The sequence below is a fragment of the Ornithorhynchus anatinus genome, chromosome 1, assembly GCF_004115215.2.
Source record: "Ornithorhynchus anatinus isolate Pmale09 chromosome 1, mOrnAna1.pri.v4, whole genome shotgun sequence".
NCBI classification, from domain to species: Eukaryota; Metazoa; Chordata; class Mammalia; order Monotremata; family Ornithorhynchidae; genus Ornithorhynchus; species Ornithorhynchus anatinus.
The window spans coordinates 50342920-50370873 of NC_041728.1; the positions used below are offsets into that span (position 1 = coordinate 50342920).

General features: G+C 38.9%; 1 protein-coding gene across 1 annotated transcript; it reads left to right on the forward strand.

The window, feature by feature from the left end:
- Positions 1-59: 59 nt before the first annotated feature.
- On the forward strand, positions 60-27954 carry LOC114805409 (tetratricopeptide repeat protein 8-like). The gene is given in 13 exon segments (XM_029073607.1): positions 60-176; positions 1326-1361; positions 1364-1388; positions 1500-1659; positions 1878-1967; positions 12474-12559; positions 13831-13918; positions 15586-15696; positions 18199-18338; positions 21500-21674; positions 22971-23093; positions 25792-25875; positions 27382-27954. Coding segments are annotated over 13 exon segments (1320 nt in total). The 5' UTR covers positions 60-91; the 3' UTR covers positions 27499-27954.

Here is a 27954-nt window from a genome sequence, read left to right on the forward strand (position 1 = left end):
ACTTATTTGCCAGAGTTGTGTGACAGGTGTACTGTTTGCTTTATATGTGATATAGGCAGCGTGGATTTTGAAAACACGAGCTCTAACAGAAATGGTGTATGTGGATGAAATAGATGTGGATCAAGAGGGAATAGCAGAAATGGTACTGGATGAGAACGCTATTGCTCAAGTTGCACGTAAGTACTGATCCTTTAAATATTCAAAATATAAACAATATGATCAAATGACCAGAAAACAAAAGCATAATTCCATGAAAATTTCCTTCGTCCATTCAAGGAAGGTCTGTCAAGGAAGGAGGTTGGTCTAGTGGAAAGTCTCTTTGGTAACAGAAATGACTCTGTCATTGACAAATTGAGGCCCATTTTGTGCTTCACTTTCCCTAGTTGAAAAATTGAAATAATAATAATAATAATGGTATTTCTTAAGTGGTATTTGTTAAGCACTTACTATGTGCCAGGCACTGTACTAAGTGCTGGGGGAGGTACAAGCAAATAAGGTTGCACTCAGTCTCTGTACCATGAGGGGCTCACAGTCTCACTCCCCATTTTTACAGATGAGGTAGCTGAGGCCCACAGAAGTTAAGTGACTTACCCAAGGTCACACAGCAGACAAGTGGCAAAGCCAGGGTTAGAACCCATGGCCTTGTGACTCCATGGCCGGTGCTCTAACTACTAGGTCATGCTGCTAAGCCTTTGCCAAGTGCTCTGCACACAGTAAGTGCTTAATAAATCCAATTGGTTGGTTAGATGAGGCTGCAGCATTGGCAGTGGCAGCAGCTGTCGGAGTAATGACACCATTCTGCCGGTAGCTAACTGTGACAGCCAGCCAGTCAGGCAGTCATATTTATTGAGTACTTACTGTGTGCAGAGCACTGTACTAAGCGCTTAGGAGAGTACAATATAACAATAAACAAGCACATTCCCTGCCCACGATGAGTTTACAGTCTAGAGGGGGAGACAGACATTAATATAAGTAAATTACAGATATGTATAAAGTGCTGTCGGGCTAGGAGGGGGATGAATAAAGGGAGCTAGTCCGGGCAACGAAGAAGGGAGTGGGAGAAGAGGAAAGAAGGACTTATTTAGGGAAGGCCTCTTGAAGGAGATGTGCCACACTCCCTGACATCCAAATATGTTTTAAAGGCTTTAATAAAAAAATTTAACTGTGATTTACTGTTGCATTTTCCAACTGCATAATGCATTTTTATTCTGGCAATTTAGATAAAGAATGTTAGTATATCTGTGCCTGGGACATTCAGAAAATACTTACAGGTAAGAATGTAGATTTAAAAAAAAATACATTTTTCCTTTCACTTTATTTTGTAGGTCCTGGAACTTCTTTAAAGCTGCCTGGAACTAGTCAGATGGGGGTCCTAGTCCAGCTGTCAGGTACATTAACCAAGAATAAGGGAACAAATGCAGTAAACTGTAACCTTCTGTTCTTGCCTCCCACGTTGCTCTTCTCTGCTTTATTTTGCTCTCAATTTTTGGATTCCCCAGGCCAATAACCCAAGCAGGCAGACCTATTACTGGTTTTGTTCGACCCAGCACACAGACTGGGCGACCAGGCACTATGGAACAAGCCATCAGGACACCCAGAACGGCGCACACTGCTCGTCCTGTGACCAGCGCATCAGGAAGATATGTCAGATTGGGAACGGTAAATGCTCTTCACTTTACTTCACAATAAGCTCTCATATCCTGCTGGGAAAGATCCCATATTCGAACCTTTGGGAGACTTTGAAGATGATTCTCATTTTAATATTTTGCCATTGATCCTTCTCCCTCCCCCACCAACCCCACACAACATGCACTTAAATTTAGTTGTATGCTTAAATAAAGGTTTCAGATTTATCCTGTCATTTTTTTTCCCAACAGGCCTCTATGCTCACTCACCCTGATGGACCTTTCATAAACTTGTCTAGGTTGAATTTAGCAAAATATGCCCAAAAACCTAAATTGGCAAAGGTAAGCTAATATTTTGTTTCTTACTCAGGCCTAATGCCATTACTTTAGAATAAGATGGGGGTTTTTTTTAATGACATTTGTTATGCACTTACTATGTGGCAGGCACTCTAGTAAGCAATGGGGTAGATACAAGCTAATCAGGCTGGGCACAGTCCCTTTCCCATATGGGGCTCATAGTATTAATCCTCATTTTGCAAATGGGGTAGCTGAGGCACAGAGAAGGTAAGTGACTTGCCCAGTGTCACATAGACAAGTGGCAGAGCTGGGATTAGAACCCAGGTTCTTCTTACTCCCAGATCTATGCTCTATCCACTAGGCCATGCTGCTTCTCATGTTGTTAAAGTGTTAAAATAATTTTTTACCATCAAATCCTTGTTCAAACCTCAAATTTTCTGCTCAATAGCCATCTCTCTTGGGCCAAAGTGGGATGGAGAGAGTGGGTGAAGAGGCAAGCAATGAGGGAAGCTACCATCTAAGTTTTTCCTACTTCCTACCTGTGTTTGAGCCTCCTATTGATCAGAGCATTCCTAAGGGCCAGGTTTACTTATCTGATTTTCAAATGCACAAAAGTGCAGCTTAATGAGCTTGCATTCTATTAACAATGTTTCTAGAATGGAACCTACTCTTCTCAATCACAAGCCCCAAAGATTATGAAAAAGTGTTTTTTACAATCATATTTTCTTATTTCTTCAAAATGCCTTTTATTTGTCTGGTTTGACACTGGGCATGCCCATCAATCAATCAATTATTTATTTATTGAGCACTTACAGTGAAAAGCACTGTATTAAGCATTTGGGAGAGTTCAATATGTAAAGTAGGTAGACACAGTCTGTACCCTCAGAGGATTGGCATTGAAGCAAATTTGAATGGAAAATATCCACCCCATTTTATAATTATATCTTTTTTGTTCTAATTATGGCTCTGCTAGTAGACTTAGATTGCTATGTGACATTGGGCAAGACACTTAACTTCTGTGGGCCTCAGTTCATTCATTCAATAGTATTTATTGAGCGCTTACTATGTGCAGAGCACATAGTTTCCTCATGTGTTAAGTGGCGACTCAATACCTGTTCTCTCCTACTTAGTCTATGTGCCCCATGTGGGACAGGGACTGTCTGACCTGATTAACTTGTATCTACATCAGCACTTAGAACTGTGCCTGATATACAGTAAGTTCTTAACAAATACCACAATAATAATAATCATCTTTTTTTGTTGTTTTGAGACTGAAAATAGCTTTGTTAGCATTTGAAAAGCAGACACAGGAAATTATCCATGTCTAAAGGACCATTATTCTTCACATCATATGCTGTTTTTTTACAAATAAAAAGCAAAATTTTCAGATTGCAATGTAGATGGGCCCATAGTACATGAACTCAGAATTATAAACACTAGTTGTGAAATTGGACAGACGTCCACAAAACCTTCGTAAAACTGCAAAGGGAAAATTCAAGGCCTATTTACTCCAAGTAAAGTTTTGAAGGAATATGCTAAAAACCATGTTGTATGCATGTGGAAAATATCTTCAAATTTTCAGAGGTTGCATAAAATAAAATTATTCTGGTTCCGTCCTACCATACTCCCATTTCCCTCAAATAACTTAATTGTCCTAATCGTCATTTCTCACCAAATGTTCCTGCCCACACTAATCCCTTGGAGCTACTTCAATCCTCTCTCTTTCATCCAGTTTCCACACAAATCCTAGGCATTTTAATGTTTTCATTTTATTTTAAATGATTCTCAATCTCTGTCACACAAATGCAATGTTCTATCTTTTTGCCCCCTCCTTCCCTCTCACTAGCTCCATATCAGAAGTGAGAAACTAGCTAGACCATTCTGAGAAAAAGGGATGGAATATTCTTTGCTTATCTAATAGCATAATAATAATAATTTTAGTATTTATTAACACTTACTATATGCCAAGGTGTACTAAGGCCGGCTGGGACAAGTAAAATCAGGTCCCTCGTGGGACTCACAGTTTAATGTAGGTGGGAGAACAGGCATTGAATCCCCATTTTGCAGATGAGGAAGCTGAGCACAGAGAAGTTAAGTGACTTACCCATGGTCACATAGTAGGTAAGTGGCGGAGCAGAGATTAGAACCCAGTTCCACCATCTCCCAGTCCTGTCCTCTTTCTACCAGGCCACATTGCTTCCCTGTATCTGAGAGATATTGAAGTTTTGCTAACTATAGGGGGAATTTGTCAAGCTTTCAGTTTTTGGAATGAGCAAGGGACAGAAGGAAGAAAAAATGGGTAGCCGATTGAGCATTTTAAAGGATTGAGAAGCAGCGTGGCTCAGTGGAAAGAGCACGGGCTTTGGAGTCAGAGGTCATGGGTTCAAAGTCCGGCTCAGCCACTTGGTCAGCTGTGTGACTTTGGGCAAGTCACTTAACTTCTCGGTGCCTCAGTTACCTCATCTGTAAAATGGGGATTAAGACTGAGAGCCCCACATGGGACAACCGGATTCCCCTGTGTCTAACCCCAGCGCTTAGAACAGTGCTCGGCACATAATAAGCGCTTAACAAATACCAACATAACATAAAAAAAATATGTCTCAATTGCACCTCACTTTGAAGTTTCCAAATTAAGCACTGCTTTGCTAGTGTGAAAATACAGCAGGTAATTCCTTCTGTTATGGTGCTTCAAAATTATAAGCTTGGCTTACATCCAAGGCAGTGGCTTGGATTTGAATTTCAAAGCTGTGTTCCAGTGAAGAAAACTATCTAAAAAGCCAAGTTGTTAAGAAGAGCAGCCTCATCCTGAAACTGTCAGTCCCAAGTGCTTCAGTAAAAGGAAGGCAGCCCAGCACAGGAAGAGGCATGCAACTAAAGCTAAAACTAAACCTAGATCCTGTCTTTATATTGAGAGTGACAGAAAGGCATGTATCAATTGCTGCCTATTCTCAGGCAATCGCCTCCTATTTCCTTGGTCAGTCAATCAGTGGTGTCTTTTGAGCACTCACTGTGTGCTGATTCACATACAAAGCACTTGGGATAATATCATATAACATATTTGGTAGACCTGTTTCCTGCCCACAGGGAGCTTACAGTCTAAGGGAGGAACTTACAAGAATTACTTTCTGCTAACACAGCGTTTAGTGGATAGAGCATGGGCCTGGGAGTCAGAAGGACCTGGGTTTCAATGTGACCACAAGGTTGCTGTGTCCATTCATTCATTCAGTTGTATTTATTGAGCGCTTACTATGTGCAGAGCACTGTACTAAGTGCTTGGAATGTACAATTCAGCAACAGATAGAGACAATCCCTGCCCAATAACGGGCTCAAAGTCTAAATGGGGAGAGAGACAGCAAAGCAAAACAGAACAAAACAAAACAGGCAAGTCACTTTCAGTTACCTTATCAGTAAAATAGGGATTAAGACTGTGAGCCCCATGTGGGACCAGGACTGTGTCTAACCTGATTAACTTGTGTCTACCTCAGCACTTAGAATAGTGCTTGGCACATACTAAGTGCTTAACAAGTACAATAATTACTATTATTATTGCTCTATGAGATGCTTATCTTCCAATGAATAGCCCTCTTTTAGGGAAGTGTTAGAAATATTATTTGTTGTGAATTGTAGCCAACATTGCCCTCACACATGATAGTTTTTGTGTCATTTTGATTTCAGCCACTTCCCACTTACAGTCATTTGTACCTCCTGGTTAGCAAATCCCTGAGAGGTTATATTAATATAAACATATTTTTCAGGCTAAGGGATTAGGGTAAAAGCTCTTTATCTCTCAGTTTGCCAACTGAAAAGCCTTAGTAACCAATCATATTGTTCCTCTGAAGGGGAAAAGATCAGCGCCTTCCCTGCTGGGAGGGAGGAGTGCTTATGAGGTCAAGCTAAATGCATTTTCCCTAGATCATCTGGCCGGACTGTTCTGGGCAGTCTAGCTTAGCAGGCAGTGAGGTATTCTGTTCATCTGAAAGTGGTTCCAGGGCAGCCCTGACTTTTAGTTAATTGGAATTTTGGACTAACCAGCAGTCCCGCCTCAGCATGCCAGATATTATGAAGTCTCTACTTGAAATCACGTTCTTGGTATAGCTCCATTGTCTAAGAGCGATAAAGTCGTTAAAACTATAATTGGTTTTTGAGCCTATACTCTGAAGCTTTTTCTTTCACAACATGTGTAATGTCTGTTTCTTGAGAGGTATTTTCCTTTTCAATTTTGGCAGCAACATTTGCTTTATAGCCCCATCTGAGGTCTATTATCCACTCAGTTTAATTTCATCCTGTAAGTAAAGTCATTTATGTGTGGAGGAGTCATTTATAAGAGAGTTTGTTTTTCTCAATAGCATCTGGTAGAGTGCTGTCATGCTCTCTCTGGGCACTTAATTCTCTTATAATATGTACATTTAGTGATCCTTTGGCCCTTAGGACCCAAAAACCAATCACCAGGGTTTTCTTAAACCTCTTCTGGATTTGGGAATCCTCTGACTTCTCATCCTCCAAGAGAAAAATGCTTGTTTAATTTGCTTGTTGAAAAACTTCAGTGAAACCCTTGAAAATTGTGGCCATGGGAAGCAAAACCCTTTGGATATCTATAAATTCTTAATCTGATTATTCATATTTATCTATAGTCTTTTAAATGTGTATGTTTATATCTTTATCATGTATATAAAATCTGTATGTTTAAATGCAAAAAAGGTCACTTTTGAATAGTTAAAATATGCAAGCTTTATCATTGATGAAACGTATTTGTGGAGCGCTTATTTTATGCAGAGTATGGCACTAAGTGCTTGGTAGACACGAAGCACAGAGTTGGTAGACACATTCCCTGCCCACAATGAGTCTACAGTCTAGAGGGGTAGACAAACATTAATATAAATAAATAAATTACGGATATGTCCCTCAGTGCGGTAGGGTTGAAGGAGGGGTGAATAAATAATGAATTTATCTTCCAGAGTCTTTCAAATGTTAAATTGTGTAAGAGCCAGGGATTATGTGCAAATTCCACATAAAGAAACAGCCTTACCTAGTAGATTGAGCAGGGCCTCACAGTCAGAAGGACCTGGGTTCTAATATCGGCTCTGCCACTTGTCTGCTCTGTGACCTTGGGCAAGTCACTTACCTTCTCCATGCCTCAGTTACCTCATCTGTAAAATGGGGATTAAGACTGTGAGCCCATGTGGGATATAGACTGGTTTCAACCTGACTAGCTGTATCTACCCAAATGCCTAGTACAGTGCCTGGCACAAAGTAAGTGCTTAACAAATGCCATAAAAAAATTCCATCGTGAAGCAGAAGGGTTTTCACACAACCACACACACACACACACACACACACAATTAATTTAGATGCTTTTGCCTTCTCTTCAGCTCTTTCAAAATCAGATGCCATGACTATTTCACTTAGGCTAGTCACACATGGATTTTTATTTTATCACAGTAATTTAAAACTACTTTATTAGAACCATGGGTATTGATAATTATCAAGACTTTTAAAATATACTCTTGAATCTCTAGAGTACTTTTCAGTTTGTTTTTGATCCTACACTTTGAAGGTTTTTCTTTAACAGCTTGTTTAATATTGGTTTCTTGAGATCTATTTTCTTTAATTTTGAAAGTTGGGGCTTTCAGATATGTTTATGGCCCGGTTGCACAACTGAGGTCTATTCAATAGTATTTATTGAGCACTTACTATGTGCAGAGCAACTGTACTAAGCTCTTGGAGTGTACAATTTGGCAACAGATAGGGACAATCCTGCCCAAATAACAGGTTCACAGTCTACTGTCCACTCAGGTTAACGTCATCATCCACAACATGTGAGCTCATCTCTAGACTGTGAGTTTGCTGTGGGAAGGGGTTTTCTCTCTTTAATTGCTGTATTGTACTTTCTAAGTGCTTAGTAAAGTGCTCTGCACACAGTAAGCACTTAATAAATACGACTGAATGAATGAATAAATTTATTGAGCACTTGCCGTGCATATTCCACTGAATTTTACTCTTGGGAACTTACCTCAGAAGTAAGAAAAATGGCCCTTTCATGGCGTAACAACCAGTGATTCCTTATATTGAAGACTTTTAAAATGGCATAGTGAATCTTGTTAAAAATTAAGAATTGTAAACAGAACCATGATTAGGGGTAACCAAAATTTAGGAACTATGATAATATAATCCATGAAGGAGAATCCAGACCAGATGCAACTAAAAATGTGTAACTCTGTCTTCCTCTGTGCTTGTCATGATTAAAAGATGAATAGTGACATACTACAGCAACAAAAGGAGTCACAAGGCTGGATAAGGGGACCTCGACAGGTTCATAATCCCCTGTCACTAAAGAAGAATTGGTGTACCCACTTCTAATTAGCTACATCATGAGGTCTAAAGCTCTCAATTAAGGCCTGTTCAAGGTAGATAGCTGCAATACAAGACCTAAATCAAGCCAGTGTGGCCTAGTGGAAAGAGCTTGGGCCTTGAAGTCAGAGGGCCTGGGTTCTAATTCCCCTGTGCCACTTTCCCTGTTAGGTGACCTTGGGCAACTCACTTAACTTCTCTGTGCCTCAGTTCTCCTGCTCTCCCCTATGTAGACCGAGAGTCCCATGTGGGGCAGGGACTGTGGTCCAACCTAATTAACTTGTTCCTACCTCAGCTCTGAGACCAGTGTTTGACATATTACTATAGTAAGCACTTAAATACCATAAAATGATCATCTACTTACTAAATGCTTCTTTTCCCACTTAAGGAAAGGGAATCTTTTTGATTAAAATAGGCATTAGGAGTGGCAGGGTAACTCAGAAGAGAGTGGGTTATCTTCTCTCCACTGGTTTATGGTCCTAGGGGGTAGATTCATTTAATGTGTGAAAAGGAATAATAATAATTGGGGTATTTGTTAAGTGTTTATTATGTGCAAGGCATTGAAATAGGTGCTGGGGCAAATACAAGATGATCAGGTCTGACATAGTCCCTGTCCCACATGGACCTCTCAGTCTAATGGGGATGGAAAACAGGTACTGAATCCCTGTTTTCAGATGAGGAAACTGAGGTACAGATAAGTGGACTTACCCAAGGTTACACAGCAGGCAATTGGTGGAGCCAGGATTAGAACTCCGGTCTAAAAGTAATACTTATAATGGTAATTGTTAAGCACTTCCTATGTGGAGTTCCTTTTGTTAAGCACTGTACTGAGCGCTGGGGCAGATACAAGCAAATTGGGTTGGACGCAGTGCCTGTCCCATATGGGGCTTACAGTCTCAATCCCCATTTTACAGATGTGGTAACTGAGGCACAGAGAAGTGAAGCGACTTGTCCAAGTTCACATAGCAGACAAGTGGCAGAGTCGGGATTAGAATCCATGACCTTCTGACTCCCAGGCCTATGCTCTATCCACTATGCCATGCTGCTAGACACCTTCATTACACCTATGGTCTTTAAAAGAGCAATATTTAATAATATAACATTTATTTTTCCAAAGTGGTTTAACATTGCACACAGTAAGTGCTCAATAAATACGGATTGAATGAACATTGGTTATTTCATTTTGTCTTTGCAATATTCTTTTGAGGCAGGGGCAGCAGATATCCCAATTTAGAAGACCATGATGATGAGGAGGGAAGGAGGAGAGGCTCTCTTATGCTATAATACATGGGAATATGCTATTCTAATAAAAATCTATGGTTGTCAAAATAGCTGTAATATTAAAGTTTAAACACCTTTGGTTTAAAACTTCTCTCTTCCAGGCTTTATTTTGAATACATTTTTCACCATGAAAACGATGTGAAGAATGTAAGTTGGTATACTTTCTTTTACACAAATTCTTATTCTCTGACATTTCAACGAGTCCCAAATTTCTAAAAATATTATGTATCTTGAGTACTCCTGTATGGTTTGTTGATGGAGGGTTGTTGCAAATGCTGTGTAAATCTGCTGTGTGTTTTCTTCTTCAAATTTAGGAGAGGTAACTTCCTAAATACCTTAAATGAAATAAAATTAAATAAAAATCCCACACTGCACTTCACCAGCAGTAATAATAAGCAGTCCATTACCAGAAATAGTCCTGGATTCGATCAGATCTCTTAGGGGGTCTGCAATTTGGTGCAGGTGCTCAGGAACCTGTGGCCACCCACGGCACCATTATGATGTGAGGGACTTTCAGATTCAGAATACAATGGTGGCAGTGCACAGAGGGGTATCTGGAGAGGGTTGCAGAAATGGAAAAATCACCACTTAAACGCTAATGCTACCGAAACCCCACAATATCCCTGTCCAATTGAGCTCAAGGTGTCATGTCATGTCTTGTTCCATCTTGGAATTCCCTCTCTCCCTTTCCCCTTCCTTCTCTCCCTTCTCAAATCTAACAGAACACAACTCTCCCTCAGTCACAACTGTCCAAAAATTCCACCTTGAGCTAACCTTCCCCAGTTAATTCCCAGCACACTAAGCTGTATAATAAACCCATCAGCCAGTCATTTCTAGCACTTATAAACTTATTTATACCTATTGCCAGCACTTTTAATACATTTATTCAGGTGTACAATCAGTCATTAATCTCCTCTGTTTGGAAATATTTTTAGGTCTCTCTCCCCAGTATGAGTCTATCTCCCTGTGGGCAGGGAATGTGTTTCTTCCATAGTTCCCAAGGTTTTAGAATGAAGTCTCTTTTGGCTGTCTCGGCTAAAATCAGTGGTATTTACTGAACACTTCCTTTGTGCAGAGGATTGTACTAAGCACTAGGGAAAGTACAATACAGTTGGTAGATACGATCCCTTGCTCCCAATAATGGCCTTAATTTGGGTAAAACAAGAGAAACAAGCAAGGTGGTGGTGTGTGTACTGGACACCCTGAGCTTCTGGCATCATTCCTTTTTCACTATGTAAAAAAAAAATGAGCCTGACCTGTTCTCTTTTCCAGATTCAGAGCATTTCATGAGTTCTCAAAAATATTAATAATGATAAGGGGTAAGCACATTTCCTCTAGAGATGAAATGGGGCAATTGCCCCTATTGCTTTTTAAGCGAGACTACCAGACTTGTTCAACCCAGATTTCTACCCAGTCTGAGAGTTTCCAATCAGGATAGAAAAAAACCCCAAATGGAGGTTTTCTAGCGTATTAGCTCTTTGAAGCCCATCCCTTCCTAGTCCTCATCCCTTTCCTCTTTTCACCCCCACACTTTCCTCTTTTCACCCCCACACAGACAATGAAAAGTTGGCACCTATAATAGTAACTTATTATGTTCACTCTAGAATTGCAGGAGATATAGGAAGAATTCTCAGTAGAGCAGTAGTCACTTTTGAGTACCTGAAACATTTGTAAAGATATAAAATAATTTGATCCTTGAAAGTAAAGGTCTTTATGCATGTCCCAGCAACATAAATATGTATATTTATCTTTCATATCTTTTGACTTTAAAGCTAAGGAGACTTTGTGGAACAGTGCATATTCTTCACCTCTACTTAAAGTATCTTGGTGCTAGAGGAAAATGAAAAGTCACCAGTTATGTGACTTCAAAATTGCACAAACCAATTTTTGTGATACATCTCGATCAAAGATGAAAAAGGGAAAAATAAAGTCACATTTCCTTAATTGTTGTCAGTGGACATTGGACTAGGCTGGCAGTTTGTAGAGTTCATAGAGAAGCAGCATGGCTCAGTGGAAAGAGTCACTTGGGAGTCACTTGCTTGGGAGTCAGAGGTCATGGGTTTGAATCTCAGCTCTGCCACTTGTCAGCTGTGTGACCTTGGGCAAGTCACTTCACTTCTCTGGGCCTCAGTTCCCTCATCTGTAAAATGGGGATTAAGACTGTGAGCCCCACATGGGGACAATCTGATTATCCTGTATCTACCCCAGTGCTTAGGACAGTACTCTGCACATAGTAAGCACTTAACAAATACCAACATTATTGTTATTATTATTATTAGAGTTGACATGTTTCTCATTGGGGATTCTAATATCTATTTCACAAGGATTTTGCTCATGGTATTTATTGAGCACTTACTATGTATAGAGCACTATACTAAGCACTTTGTAGAGTTCAGTACAACAGAGTAGACACATTACCTGTCCACAAGGTGTTTATAACCTAGAGAAAGATTTGAGTCATACATTATTGAAAAGTACATAACAAAATCCTCAATAATGGGGAGACTGAGCTTTATGACCTACTTCCCTAAATGTTTCCTTCGTTTTGATTCATTTTTGAGAAGCAGCATAGTCTAATGGACAGAGCATGGGCCTGGGAGTCAAAGAACCTGGGTTCTAATCCTAGCTGTGCCATTTCCCTGTTGTATGATCTGGGGCCAGTCACTTAACTTCTCTGGGCCTCAGTTTTTCTGTCAGTAAATTGGATATTCCTCTTCCCTCCTCCCCCTAGGCTGTGAGCTCCATGTGGGACAGGAACTGTGTCTGATCTGATCTATCAGCGCTTAGCATTGTGTTTGGCACATAGTAAGCACTTAACAATTATTGCTACTATTATTATTATTAAATATTTTGTTACAATATTTATTGTATTACTGACTACAAGTGCAAACATTTTAAAACTAAAATGAATTGTTTTCAAAGGCTTTGGACTTGGCAGCCCTTTCCACTGAGCATTCTCAGTACAAGGACTGGTGGTGGAAAGTGCAGATTGGGAAATGCTACTACCGGTAAAGCCTCTTTTGATTCCTTTATGGGATTTAAATAGGATGAAATTTCTCAGAATTTTAGATCTGATCCCTTCCTTGGGTATTGAGTCATAATGTTATTAGGAATGAGCCTTTCCTGGGCATGAGAGATAAAGTATACTGAATTTACTTATATAATTGCCCCACATTTTTACAAAGTTTTTGTGCCCAAAACAAGGGGGCAGCTGTAACATGGGGATTTGAGGGGATTTGTTAAACAGGGGGAAAAAAAAGAAAAAAGGGAGGGGGAAAAGAAAGAGAAAGGTAGAGGGCACTTGAGACTGCATCTCTTATTTCCATTGCAATCAATGAGTTACAATGACTACCTCTTCCTTTCTCAACTGGATCCTGTCGTTTTCATAGAAACAACTCTCCACTCCCCATCAGGAGCCTATATCTCTAGCTTTTTCAGGTCCTGATATTATTTACTTCCTGCCCCACCAGACACTCCTTTCAAAGAAGAAATTCCCCTATCTGTCTGCAGTATTAGCTCATTCTCATCCTCCTTTTCTTACCCTGGCATAGGTGTGCACATTTTGAAGAAAACTCTCTCCCCATCACAAGCCTGATTCTGTGGCTTTTGCTCATTCTGACCTTTCTCCTCTCTCTACCCCAGTGCACACTGCTATCACTACTTCCAAAAACAATATATATTTTTCCCTACTTAAACCCTGAGACCTGGAGAATTCTAGGACAATTGAACTACCACCTAGTATACATGATAAAAAAAGTTCTTGACAGACTTAGACAAAAGGATTTGAAAAATGATTAAAATTCAACAGAACTCAATGGATAGATTTGGTATATACTATATGGTAGATAGGTGGACTGGTAGTGTATGTTTTTATTATGACTTAAAAAAAGACGTGAAAGAGGATTAGAAATAGTGTGCATTTCCTTGGCTAATTTCCTTCTTCCAAGCTCCACTTACTGTTCTTGCCCTCCACTTCTATAAAATATGGGAAGATGCAGTTAGGGAATGGAAATGGTTGGGGTTGCTAGAGACATAGCATCCATTTAGTTGTAGCTTCTGGCTGGACACGCTGATTTTAGCGGGTCACAGAGGCCTTGGATGAGAGAGGCAGTAAATAGATCACTGACTGTTGTATCATTGGTTTAACATCCATATTCAAGGAAAGCAGGGAGGCTGTGTTTAATTTGATCCTCAGCTGATTCAAATTTTTGTAATGAATAAATGCAATGCTTTTAATTTTTATTATAGAATCCATGAATCTTTTTATAATTGCTGTTAGGTTAGGAATGTACCGTGAAGCAGAAAAACAGTTTAAATCTGCCCTGAAGCAGCAGGAGATGGTAGACACATTCCTCTACTTGGCAAAAGTAAGTAAATATTTTTAATTTGAATGCATTATTTTAGGAGAAATTCCTTGAATTCAAGCCTGCTCATGAGAAACAGTTGAAAGTTTTTTTCATTATCAGTATTTATTGAACTCTGTGTGCGGAGCACTGTATCAGATGCTTGGGGGCACACAATAAAAGTCAGTCATATTTATTGAGTGCTTACTGTGGGCAGAGCACTGTACTAAGTGCTTGGGAGAGTAATAATAATAATAAATGTATTTGTTGAGTGCTTACTATGTGCCAAGTACTGTTCTAAGCACTGGGGTAGATACAAGGTAATCAGATCAGTCACAGGCCCTGTCCCATATGGGACTCACGGTCTTAATCCCCATTTTACAAATGAGGAAACTGGGGTACAGAGAAGTTAAGTGACTTGCCCAAGGTCACATGGCAGACATGAGGTGGAGTCAAGATTAGAATCCAGATCCTCTGACTTCCAGGCTCATGCTTCCTACCCACAACTAATCTTCTGGGAAGACTGAAATAAAAGTAGAAGACAACTCTCAAGAGGCTTACCAAATTCAGACTTTACTTTTGGGGTTTTTTTGATGAAAAAAGGACATTTTGTAAGACCCCTTTCATTCAAAAGGATAGCCTCTAATCACAGATTAATCCCCCTATGCAGGTATAAACTTTTTAGACAGAAGTATGCTGGCTATCTCCCCTTTCCCCAAAATAGTGGGTCATTGGATCCCACCTTCCGTGCTTCCTGAAGAATCTCTCAGTCAACCCCTCACACCTTTAGTATTGCTCCTACCAGCTGCCACAGTAATGCTTGGGGTGGGGCCAGTTTGACAGCACTAGAGACTGATAGCTGCCATGTGGTTTTCTAGCACCCTAGGATTGGAGCTAAGTGCTCTATCCCAATACTAAGACATTTAGGGCATAAATGCTGGGGCTAGTGCGTTAAAAACAGCGCCATTTTGTTGAGGCTTTAGAAACTTTTCACTTATAGTGGGCATATTAAAAATTTTTGGAAAAAGAAGGTGAAGAAAACTGCTTTAGACTCCTCAGGTGAAAATGAAAATGATACTGATTTACAGTATGCACTATTGTCAAAGCTTCATCTTGTGAATCTCTCAAACGAGTTCTCTTTTGATGCTGTGCATGTTAAATTTTACATTCTTATTAAACAATTTGAAGACTTGAATTGGACAATACAATAATGACTTTCTGCTGACTGACAGAAATTAATGTTCAATTATTACTCTCTGTCTTTCACATCTTAATGGATAGAAATTTGCCACTAATATAAATCTGGCAAGGCTTCGGAAGGATCTGATTTTCTAATCCTCAGGCTGAAAGAAAACTACTTAATAATGAAGAATCTGCACATATATTAAGAAATTAGAAAAATATTTGCCTTTAGGCAAATTAAATTTATGTGCATTTTTTATCTTCAATTTGTTTTAGGAATTCTTATATTAATGTAAGGAAATTTTCCATTTTAATGCTTTCATTGCTAACTCTCAACCAAAGGATGGAAATATTGAGTATGGGATTAGTATTCAAATTCAGTACATAATAAAGCAAAGCAGATACAATAATGTAATCCATTTCTGGGTGTTGCTGAGAATCTTAAGTAGCAGTTGCATTACTATGAAACAAATGTTCACCATGACATTTGAAATATGCTTTGGTTTCAGGTGTATTTTCGCCTGGATCAGCCGCTGACAGCTTTAAATCTTTTCAAACAAGGTCTAGATAAATTTCCTGGAGAGGTATCCCTCCTTTGTGGAATTGCCAGAACATATGAGGTAGAGCATATTCTAAAAGTCAATATGTAATGGAGAACTAGAACTGTGTGTGTATTTGGGAAATGAGTTGGCATCATCCAAACACAGTAGTAATTTCAAAAAATTGCAAGCAGTAAAAGGAAACTAGTAGAATTATTTTTTCACATAACATAACCAACAGATGCATAAAACCTTCCAGTCAAAAGACGTGAAAACGTCCAGGATTGAGCCTATTACTGATGTTGGCTTCCCTAGTATTTTCTTGCAAACCTGTATTAAGGAAATTCACATTATAACACCCATCCATTTCTAGATGTTCACAATATAAATTTTGAGCCTAGAGCACAAAGTTCTCACTTACCTGCAACACCAGACTGAATTATTAACAACTTGGTAGATTTCCCTAGCAAAGCAGCTTGAGGTTGCCTGTACTTTTAAATGTGGACTACCAGTAAAGGCAAATTGAAAAGTGGAACTATTTTGATTTGGTGAAATAATAGAACCATTTTTATCAGGTCTTATAGCTAAGAAACATATTTTCAAGTTGGTTTAATAAAAAAATTTCTTGTATCCGTAAAAGTGTTCCTAGAATGATACTGTAAATTGAATACAATGTGCTCTTGGCAGGTTTCAAAGTTCCATAAATTCTACTTTAGGAATGAAAAATTAGTTAATAGGACTTTAAAAAGACGTTACTAACCCTGTTTTAAGTTTCTTGAAAATACTAATGATTGTTAAAAATATTTTCATTTGTTTCCCTTTCTGACATGTTGGGAAAATTTGAAAGATTAAAAATGATGGAGTTCTATTTTTATTTGATATAACAGGTTAAAGGAGCTAAGATGAGGAAATGTAGAATAATGTCTATGAAAATTTTATTTAAAGGAGCACTTTTAAAATGGATATTATTTTCCTCATTGGGTGGCAACAGAGTCAAAGCTTAATTACTAAAGATTTTTACTTTGAGATGCTGACTGCATTATATTTGCCTCAGGGAATCTGTTTTCCACATCTCATTTGCGGTGTTCTCTGGAGATCTGTAAGAAGCTGCTTAGTCCCATTCTATTTCCTATCTTTTTTTTTTCATTTTTCATCTTTTTTCATCTGGTGTTAGGTGAAAATTTTAAGCTAGTCCTATCATTGTTTAGCGTTCCTTTTGTCTATAACTGAATTATTGAATAGGATTAAATATCATCTGTTGAAGCTAAGGTTTGCTGTTGAAAGCCACCCTTAAAGCAGGTGACTGTTATAGTGGACCAGAGGCAAAGGACTTCCCCTCTCTCCCCCCAGTTTGTACTTCGGAATGAAGCTGTGTAGGAACTAGAAACCTTATACTAGAAAATTTTTCTATTTTTCTACTTCAGAAGTTGTGGGTTTTGAAAATTGGTATGAAAATAATAATTGTAAAAATACAATTACTTAATAGCAAGATTAAAGTATGCACCAAGATCTGCTCTAAAGAGAGGGTTGTGTTCTTGCAAAACCTTGTGTTAAGGAAATTCGCACTGTAGTACTCACTTGTTCTGCTGCTACACTGCTGCACAAGCTCCCAAGCTCGCATCGATAATGTGGCATGTTGTTAAAAGAACATCCCCTAATTCCCTAATCGCAATCTAACTAAGATGCTTATTGAAAATATGTACGCATTTTCACAGAACTATTTGTTCTAAATAACAAGGGGTAAGTTTGCAGACTTTAAAATCACTGTTTTAAATTTCCTTAACTAAAATCCACAATGAGTACTCTTAGAAGGGCCATTGCAAAGGTCACTAAGTGTAGCACAGCAAGATGGGCTTTTTGAAATGAGTTACTGAAATGCACTGCATTGAATTTCATCTTCAAAAGTAAGCCTTTTAGACATGAGCTGAATTAGAAAATTGAGAGAGAATGGAATAGGAAATGTCTTTTTCCTTCATGTACTTCAATCAATCAAAAGTATTCATTGAGCCTGTACTGAGTCTAAAACACTGTCCTAAGCATTTGGGAAAGGATATCAGAAGCAAACATCCCTGCCCTTAAGTAGCCTACAATCTAATGGGCCAATGGCTATTTGCACTCCAAGGTTTGCTGAACCTCACTTTGGATCACCGTGAAAAGGGAATATTTTCAGTTCACCTTTCCTAATGTTATTCGTTAGTCATTTGAGGCTGGGAATGGGGTCTTCATTTTTTGCTGTTGGAAAAATAGGGCCTGGAGGGCAGGGCTGCAACTAGCAATTGTAAATTTGAACCCAAATTTGTCTTTGACCCTGAAGGGGTTTTGGGAATTCATTTCACTGGAATTATTAACTGTGTCCTACTTTGTCATCTGTAAAACAGAGATGCTAAATCTGGCTCGCTCCCAACTTAAGAATATGGTATAACTTTAAGATCTCTCGTTTTGAGAGATTGCACTAGGAATGCTAGATATTTTGCTTGTTTTTGCTTTTCGTTCCTGTTACTTTTCAGTTTCAATCACACTGCAATTTTGAATGCCAGTATAGAAGTAAAATAAAATAAAACTATTTTTTTTAATGGGGAACAGGAAATGAACAATATCTCAATGGCTGCTGAATACTACAAAGATGTTTTAAAACAGGACAATACTCATGTGGAAGCCATTGCATGCATTGGAAGCAACCACTTTTACTCTGATCAACCTGAAGTAGCGCTGCGGTTTTACAGGTAGGCTTGATATCAGTAATGATCAAATTTATCTCCTAAGAATATGAAAAAAATATAATAAAGGAGTGTACGGTGGAGGAGATGATATTTTTTCTTATCTAGCCTCTTTCACTTTTGTATTATAAATGCAACTGGGAATTGTGCAGGGCAGGGATGGCTCTGCAGTCTTAACTTATTTTCCGTCATTACTGATGTACTTTTCACAATGTAAACAAACTGTCAAGAAGAAATAGTATATGCATGTTTATTTTTTTTTAACCTCTTGGAATAGTCAGGACCATAATCAAAGCCATGAAGAATCATAGGCCTGGTTTGGAGCATGGCAGGGAGATTCTGAATTATGGTTGCTGTTCAGACATCCTGATGTGTGCTTAATTAATCCTTGGGAGGAAATGCCCTGGGATTTCAGAGATGCTTCATCAGAAGCAAAATACCTTATGAAGTCCTCTAGATTGTCCTCATTAATCTAATCATGGAGTCAGTACCCCTGAATGCACACCATAAAGAATAAGGAAGTCCATGATGCCAACCATCTTCCTTCTGACAATACCGTGTCTAGTTTGTGCTTCAATATTTTAAGAGAAATTGAGGATCCTGAGCATATCTGACATTAGACAAGTGAGCACCCAGAGTAGACAAAAAGTTTTCTCTCCTATCATCACAGAGTGTGGGCTAGAGATTTGGCAGGCCAAGAGTAATCACTTCAAGGTTGGGACTGGGTCCACTCTAGCAGAGGGGAGGCCAAGGGGAATAAGGGGTATGAGGTACAATAGTATCTTAATACCACCTCCTCAGAGTCCAGTCAGGACTTCTTTCTCCCAGGTATCCCCCTCCTGGAATGCCAGATTTTCAACCCTGAAAATTGACAGCCCCAGGTGACTGCCTTCTTCCTTCACCAGTCAATTAATTGTATTTATTAAGCAGTTACTGTGTGCAGAGTGCTATTCTATGTTCATAGGAGAGTACAGTATAACAGAATTGGTAAATATGTCCCCTGTGCACAAGGAATTTACAGTCTAGAGAGGAGACAGACATTAAAATAAATTACAGATATGTACATAAGAGCTGTGGGGCTGAGGGTGGGCTGAGTATCAAGTGTATAAAGGGTACAAATCCAAGTGCAAGGGCCACGTAAAAGAGAAAGGGAATAGGGGAAAGTAAGGCTTAGTCGGGGAAGGCGTCTTGGAGGGAATGTAATTTTAATAAAGCTTTTAAGGTGGAGAGAGCGATGGTCTGTTAGTATGGAAGAGGAAGGAGTTCCAGGCTAGAGGCAGGAAGTGGGTGAGGAGTCAACGACAAAATAGATGACCTCAAAGTACAATGAGAAGGTTGGCATTAGAGGAGCAAAGTGAGTGTGTCAGGTTGTCTTAGGAAATCAGTGAGGTAAGAAGGGAGGGGGCAAGGTGATTGAGTGATTTTTAAGCCAATAGTAAGGTGATTCAGTTTGCTGAGGAAGTGGATGGGCAACCACCGCAGGTTCTTGAGGAGTCGGGGAATATGGACCGACATTTTTCTAAAAACGATTCCCCGCAGCAGAGGGATGTGTGGACTGGAGCCAGCTATCATCAAATACACCAGTTAACTGAGGTCCCCTATGGTTGGGATTCAAGCAGTTGGTACCCCTTTACACCCTCCCCGCTCCCCGCAATCCCATAACACCATCCCTGAACCAAGGAACCACAGAAATTGGTTGATCCTCTGATGAACTGCTGTAATGTTTAGCACCAAAGGCTGCTACTCTTTCCCTTCTCTTTGAAGTGTAGTAACTATTTCTTTGTCCATGCTAAGAGCTTTAACACTCCTTTTCCCCAACTATAACTTCCTAAATTGTGGAATAGGAGAAGAGAAACAGCTTGGCCTAGTGAATAATGCAAAGGCCTGAGAATCAGAAGGACCTGGGTTCTAATCTCAGCTCTGCCACTTGTTTGCTGTGTGACCTTGGGCAAGTCATTTAACTTCTCTGTGCCTTGGTTACCTCATCTGTAAAATGGGGATTAAGATTGTGAGCCACATGTGGGACATGGGCTATGTCCAACTTGAATAACTTCTATCTACCCCAGTGCTTAGAACAGTGTCTGGCACATAGTAAGTGCTTAACAAATAGCATAAAAAGAATGGAGGGGGAGGCTGCTGGCATGAACCCCGTTGTGTGAGCCACCATCTTGGAGTGTGAGCCCTGTGTATCCATGCATAGATCTTTTAAGCTTCACTCACACACACTGAAAGTAACACAGAGGTATAATTTAGGAGAAAGAACTTTCAGTTAACTACATATAGATTGTGAAGCAGATAATCATCCTGATTTGATTGTCTGATGGCTCAACAGAACTACAGTAGGTAACATGAAAATTTAAGAAAAAATGTGGGGACTAAATTTCAAATCTAAGCTGCAATGGGAGGTCTGAGCAACTACTGGATGTTAGCTTGATGCCTTCTACTCTCATTGTGCAGGGAACATGTTTACTAACTCTGTTATAGTGAACTCTCCCAAGCACTTGGTACAGTGCTCTGCACAGGTGCTCAAAGAGTACGATTACTAACTCTGTTATAGTGAACTCTCCCAAGCACTTGGTACAGTGCTCTGCACAGGTGCTCAAAGAGTACGATTGATTGACTAATTAGCTTCCCAAGTTTTATGCCAAAATTGAACTCTTCTATGACAAGTTGAAACATAGTGATGTTATTTCAAGGGCAGAACATTAAATATAATTTTGTTTCACCTAGTAAAATATAAAAATCCCAAGAGATAAAGAATTTAGTCACAGTCTCAAAATATCATTATAGAAGTTAATAAGAATTCAAAGTTCAAAGAAAAGTAAAGTCCTTTTAACCTTATTTTAGTTTGTTTTATGTTGAATCAATCAATCAGTAGTATTTATTGAACACTTAATATGGCAAAGCACTGTTTTAAGCGCTTGGGAAAGTGCAATACAACAGAATTGGCAGACACGTTCCCTGCCCACAATGACCTTACGTCTAGAGGGGGAGAAAGACATTAATATGAATAAAGTAGAACACTGTATTGTCATTTAGCCTGCCCCCATTATCATTAATCTTTTTGAAAGATTAGCCTTTAAATTTCAAGATAAATTGCTAAATTCAGGAAAACAAAGAACTGTTTTTTTAAAAAAAAATAATTCCTGTTTTTCTTCTTCGAAAAGGAGACTTCTGCAGATGGGTGTTTATAACTGCCAGCTTTTTAACAATCTGGGTCTTTGCTGCTTCTATGCCCAGCAGTATGATATGACTCTGACCTCATTTGAACGTGCCCTTTCTTTGGCTGAAAATGAAGAGGAAGCAGCTGATGTCTGGTATAACTTAGGACACATAGCTGTGGTAGGATACATATTTAAAATATTGTCATGGTGCCCCAGGAGAAGTAGTTGTACAAAAGCATAGTCTGAAAACAGAGCCCCAAAATTACTAAATCCAGAAAATCACATATTAATGTACAGTTACAGATTTATGATATTTAAAGCTCCTATCTTCCCTCTCAAACCCTGTCTTCTCCCTGACTTCCCTGTCACTGTGGACGGTACTACCATCCTTCCCGTCTCACAGGTCTGCAACCTTGGTGTTGTCCTTGACTCAGCTCTCTCACCCCACACATCCAATCTGTCACCAACATCTGCTGGTCTCACCTGCACAATATTGCCAAGATCCGCCCTTCCCTCTCCAACCAAATTGCTATCGTGCTGGTACAAGCTCTAATAATGTCCCGACTGGATTATTGTGTCAGCCTCCTCTCTGATCTCCCTTCCTCTTGTGTCTCCCGACTCCAGTCTATTCTTCCTTCCGCTGCCCAGATCATCTTCCTACAGAAACACTCTGGGCATGTCACTCCCCTCCTCAAAAACCTCTAGTGGTTGCCTATCAACCTTTGCACGAAACAAAAACTCCTTACTCTTGGCTTCAAAGCTCTCCATCACCTTGTCCCCTCCTACGTCACCTCCTTTCTCTCTTTCTACTGATCACCCCATACACTCGGCTCCTCTGCCGCTCACCTTCTCACTGTCCCCCATTCACACCTATCCCGCCATCGTCCTCTGGTCCATGTCCTATCATTGTCCTGGAATGCCCTCCCTCCTCACATCTGCCAAACTCTTCCCCTTTTCAAAGCCCTAGTGAGAGCTCACCTCCTCCAGGAGGCCTTCCCAGACTGAGTTCCCCCTTTCGCTCTACTCCCCTTCCCCCCCTCACCCTCTGCTCTTCTTCCCCTCCCCTCAGCACTGTGCTCATTTGTATATATTATTACCCTATATATTTTGTTAAAGAGGTGTACAACCCTTTGATTTTATCTTGATGATATCTTGTTTTTGTTTTGTTCTGTTTTGCTTTGCTGTCTCTTTCCTCCGTTTAGACTGTGAGTCCGTCATTGGGCAGAAATTGTCTCTAACTGTTGCTGAATTGTACATTCCAAGTGCTTAATACAGTGCTCTGCACATAGTAAGCACTCAATAAATACTATTGAATGAATGGAGCTTAAGAATTAATCTTCTTAGACAAAGCTTTCATAGCATTCCCATAATAAGCATATGATGTTCCTGTTTTTCTAACATGGAAAGGACTTCTATGAGGAAATCAGAGGAAAAGTATTTATGTGAATAAATATAAAAGTATTTTATTTTGTAGGGAATAGGAGACCTAAACCTGGCCTATCAGTGTTTCCGGTTGGCCCTGGCTAATGATAATGACCATGCCGAAGCTTACAATAACTTGGCTGTACTCGAGATGCGAAAGGGCCATGTGGAACAGGTTAGTAAACTCAACACCACATGGCGATATCTTTTCTAAAACGAGGCAAAGTAGTTTCTCCAAGGGAATTTCTACTTTAATGTGTAATTTTAATTTCAAATTTAAAACAAATATTTTCTTCCTTTCTACTCTTATTTGGATTTAAAATAGCTTTGATATGTCAGATGAAAAATGCCAATGAATTCTCTTTTCTATGTACTCTTGAGTCAGTTGGATTCTAAATAACATATTTTTAGGGCTTACATTAGAAATATCCTAGCACTGAATGACCCTAGGATAATTTTAAATGATAATTTTAACTTTTTAGGTTATTGCTAGATGCAAATTTGGCATCAATTTCTTATGTGATGAGTATTTTTCCCCTAAGTGAAGATAAAATATTTCTAGTTAATCACTTATTTAAAGTTCATTAGTTACAAGTCACATTTTAATAAAACTTGCATAAAGTTACTGTGAGAAATCAAAGTAGAGAATGATTCATTTGAAATGACTATGTACTAACAAGAAAGAGGCATTCATAGGCTACTTTATATATGTAAAAATTCTCTTTAAAGTGTTCTAATATTTTCCCCAATTTTGAATCATATTCTACACACATTTATTTAATTTACATTTACTTAACTAGGTTTGGGCTCCACTTTACCCAAGTGATTTTTCAAATGAATAAACAAGAGTTTAAAGGGATCTATATGGCCCTAAGTAGTTATGTGATTTTGTATTCCACTGAGGCCATCTCTTCGTGGAGAAATGTTTCCATTGAAACTCTATTATTAGGTCCCAGGCATTTTCCCTTTTGCATTTCTTGTTTTCATGGAGGGCCAAAAATGGAGCAAGATCAAGGGAGTATTTCACCTATTATCTAAAATAGTTCATGAGATGCATTCACATATACTCCTGGTGGTTTTGGTCCTAATCCTACCCTAGAATCCATTATGTTCTCTGCGCCAGCCCAGCCCTTCCTAAAGAAGTTACATATTAAAGTACACTCATTTCTGCCATAATAAATGTGTTCAATATATGATTTAAATGAAACATGATGGAACTATGAAGGAACATCTTCCCACAGTACAAATTTATATTTATCATCATCATCATAATGATACTTGTGGTTTTAAGCTCTTACTATGTGTCAAGGACTGTACTAAGGGCTGGGGTAGATAAAAGATAATCAGGTCCCACATGGAGCTTAAAGGATTAGTTCACATCTCCTTCAAGAGGCCTTCCACAATTAATTCCTCATTTCCCCGGCTCTCCCTTCTGCACCATCGGTGCACTTGGATCTCTGACCTTTGGGCATTTGATATTTGCCTCAGCCATAGCCTTTATGAACTTATATATAAATTAGATATTATAAATCATTTATATTAATGTCTGTCTCCCCTTCTAGACTGTAAGCTTATTGTGGACAGGGAATGTGTCTGACAACTCTGTTGTATAGTGCTCTCCCAAGGACTTAGTACAGAGCTCTGCACACAGTAAGCACCCAATAAATACCATTCATTCAATAGTATTTATTGAGCGCTTACTATGTGCAGAGCACTGTACTAAGCGCTTGGGATGAACAAGTCGGCAACAGATAGAGACAGTCCCTGCCGTTTGACGGGCTTACAGTCTAATCGGGGGAGACGGACAGACAAGAACAATGGCAATAAATAGAGTCAAGGGGAAGAATATCTCGTAAAAACAATGGCAACTAAATAGAATCAAGGCGATGTACAGTTCATTAACAAAATAAATAGGGTAACGAAAATATATACAGTTGAGCGGATGAGTACAGTGCTGTGGGGATGGGAAGGGAGAGGTGGAGGAGCAGAGGGAAAAGGGGAAAAAGAGGGTTTAGCTGCGGAGAGGTAAAGGGGGGATGGCAGAGCGAGTAGAGGGAGAAGAGGAGCTCAGTCTGGGAAGGCCTCTTGGAGGAGGTGAGTTTTAAGTAGGGTTTTGAAGAGGGAAAGAGAATCAGAGTACCAGTGATGATGGTGTTGGCAACATGGACAGAGGAAAGAGCTGGGGCCTAGGAATCAGAGGCCCTGAGTTCTAATCCCAGCTTTGCCATTTGCCTATGTGAACTTGAGCAAATCACTTAACATCTCTGTGCCTCAGTTCTCTCATCTGCAAAAAAGGGATTAAGACTGTGCACCCATGTGTTGTTTTTATGGTTATTTAAGCATTTACTATGTGCCAGGCACTGGACTCAGGCTGAGGTAGACTCAGTCTTATTCCTCATTTTATAGATGCTGTAACTGAGGCACAGAGAAGTTAAACTGACTTTCCCGAGGTCACACAGCTGACAGTCACGTGGCAGTGCCGGGATTAAAACCCAGGACCTCTGACTCCCAGGCCCATGCTTTTTAACCACTAGGCAATGCTGTTTCCTAAATTCTTGCCACTGGGGTGGAAAACAATGGAATAAACTACTTTTTGCTTTTTTTTACTACTTGGTTCAGGGACTGTGTTCAACCTAATTAATCTGTATGACCCCAGTGTCTAGAGCAGTGTTTGACATATAGTAAGCACTTAACAAATACCAAAAAAGAAAAAAAGAGAGAAAGGTGAATGGAGGGCTGAATCATTTTTTCCATTCTGAAGCAGTATGTTTTAGTGGGCTCTCTTGAATCCAAGAGAATTCTCATACTGGACAGACCGAATTGCTAAGTACAAGTGTGGAATTGTGATTCTTCTCTTTTCTATATTCATATAGGCAAGAGCACTGCTACAGACTGCTTCATCTTTAGCACCCCATATGTATGAACCACATTTTAATTTTGCAGCACTCTCTGACAAGGTACTCATTAATGTGATCTGCTTATCATTTGCTCTTTATTAGTAAAATAAATTATGTTGGTATTTGTTTAGCGCTTACTATGTGCAGAGCACTGTTCATTAGATAAGAAAATTCTCAAATTAAGCTTGTTTTATTGCTTAGTTTTTGGATTGAATGTGTAGGTCTTTGGGGATTAAGTGCTGATCTATCTAAAACCGGCTGTCTCTTTATTATTTTAAAATTCATTTAGTCACTGTCATATTTTCTAAAAAGCATCTGCTTAAGCAGAAGCCAGTGTTTATTTCACAGATGGAATATTTGAGATAATGATCAAAATTCTATTTTCTAGCTATCATCAACAACTTGTGTACAATTAATAATAGTTGTTAAATCATCCACAATTTGTTAGCTCAGAAATGTACTGGAGAGAAACAATTCTGCTACTATTAAAGATGTGCAAAAATGTACTTATCCAGGGTCTCATAGAAGTCGGATCATTCTTTAAAGAAAGTAGCATGTAAAATCAATTTAATAAACTACCTTGTCTTTTGGTGAGGTTTTCATATGGGTTTAAGTTTATGGGCGAACTCTGGGTGCATTTGGCTGTCGATATTTTAAAATCCTCTTTGCCTAAAGAGATGAAGAGGCTTAGAAGGAATTAAGAAAGGTTAAGAAAATATGAGGGCATCATTTCTAAATGAGTGTGGAGGTTGAAACATTTGCAGCCAGGTATAATTTTTTGCTAGCCACTATCCTGTTCTAAAATGTCTGCCCATATCTGAAATACCTACCCTTAATCAGCTCCGTGAATAGTAATTGACCATCAACATCTCTCACCCAGGAAGTGACTCCCAATATAAGTGGGCATTGTGTGTGCATCAGATGGAGAAAAAGGGAAGGATGGCAAGATGTTCCTTTCCCATTTGCTACTCCCCAAAGTGTCTTGTAATCTTAAGGAAACAGGATGGAAAGAGATAAAACCCACTAACAGTTAAACACTTAATCTCTGAGTCAAAGCCTTGATAACTATTTTATGGATGGGTTAGGGCAACTTTCTAAAGTACTAAATTTCCTTGTCTGAAATTAAAACTTAATACTTTTATGTTAACATTAAGAAAGAGGTTTTGGTGCACCTAGGTGCTTTCAAGTAAAGCTTTACTTCAAATTGCATATAAATATTTTTATTCAGCACACAAATCCAGCTGTGCTCACAAGAAAGAACTATTCAGTGGGTTGTTTAAAAGAGCTATAAAGTGGAGTTTAGAAATGGCTACTAGTTACATTATTCTGTAATTTAGGAGGCACACTGTAACTTTCTCACAGGGAGGAACCATGTCTTACTCCTCTGTAACAATGCACAGTGGACCCTCAGTAACTGTAAGTGGTGATGGTAACAATGACATACTACTATTGTCCTAAAAACAACAAACACTCTTCTGGAACTGAAAACATGATGGTATAATATATACAAATTTATTTATGCTTATAATTTGTACTTATATCTCATTTTGGTGTTTTTTTTTACAGGTTGGAGATCTGCAGAGAAGTTATATAGCTGCTCAGAAATCAGAAGTAGCATTTCCAGATCATGTTGACACTCAACATTTAATTAAACAGTTGAAACAGCACTTTGCTATGCTCTGATTGTTGTACACAAAGGAAGTACAGTTGAGGATATTTTTTTTTGTACAAATGTTATTGCAGAAAGCTTAGTAAAACCTGTGCTTGTTATATACAATCCTGAACTTTTATAAAAGCTAGTTATAAACATCTACTGTATTTAGGCTGAAAATCATATTCATTATTACACCATCAAAACAAAGGTGCTTCTCTGATATTTACAACATATTTTAATGAAACTTTTAAATAGCTCTTTTCAAGCCTTTGGAAGAATAATGAGTTTTTAATGCTTGAAAACATCTTCAGAATCAGAGGTCTGAAATCTGCATTTTGTTACTGAGTTGAGAGTTTAATCCCAGTGGAAATCTTAGTCTTTTAAATAAAATGTTGAAAGCTATTTTTCTCATGAAATATTCTAAGAAAATGTGGTACATTATTGCTGTATATTCAGTTCTAAAATAAATTTCTTATATACCCTCA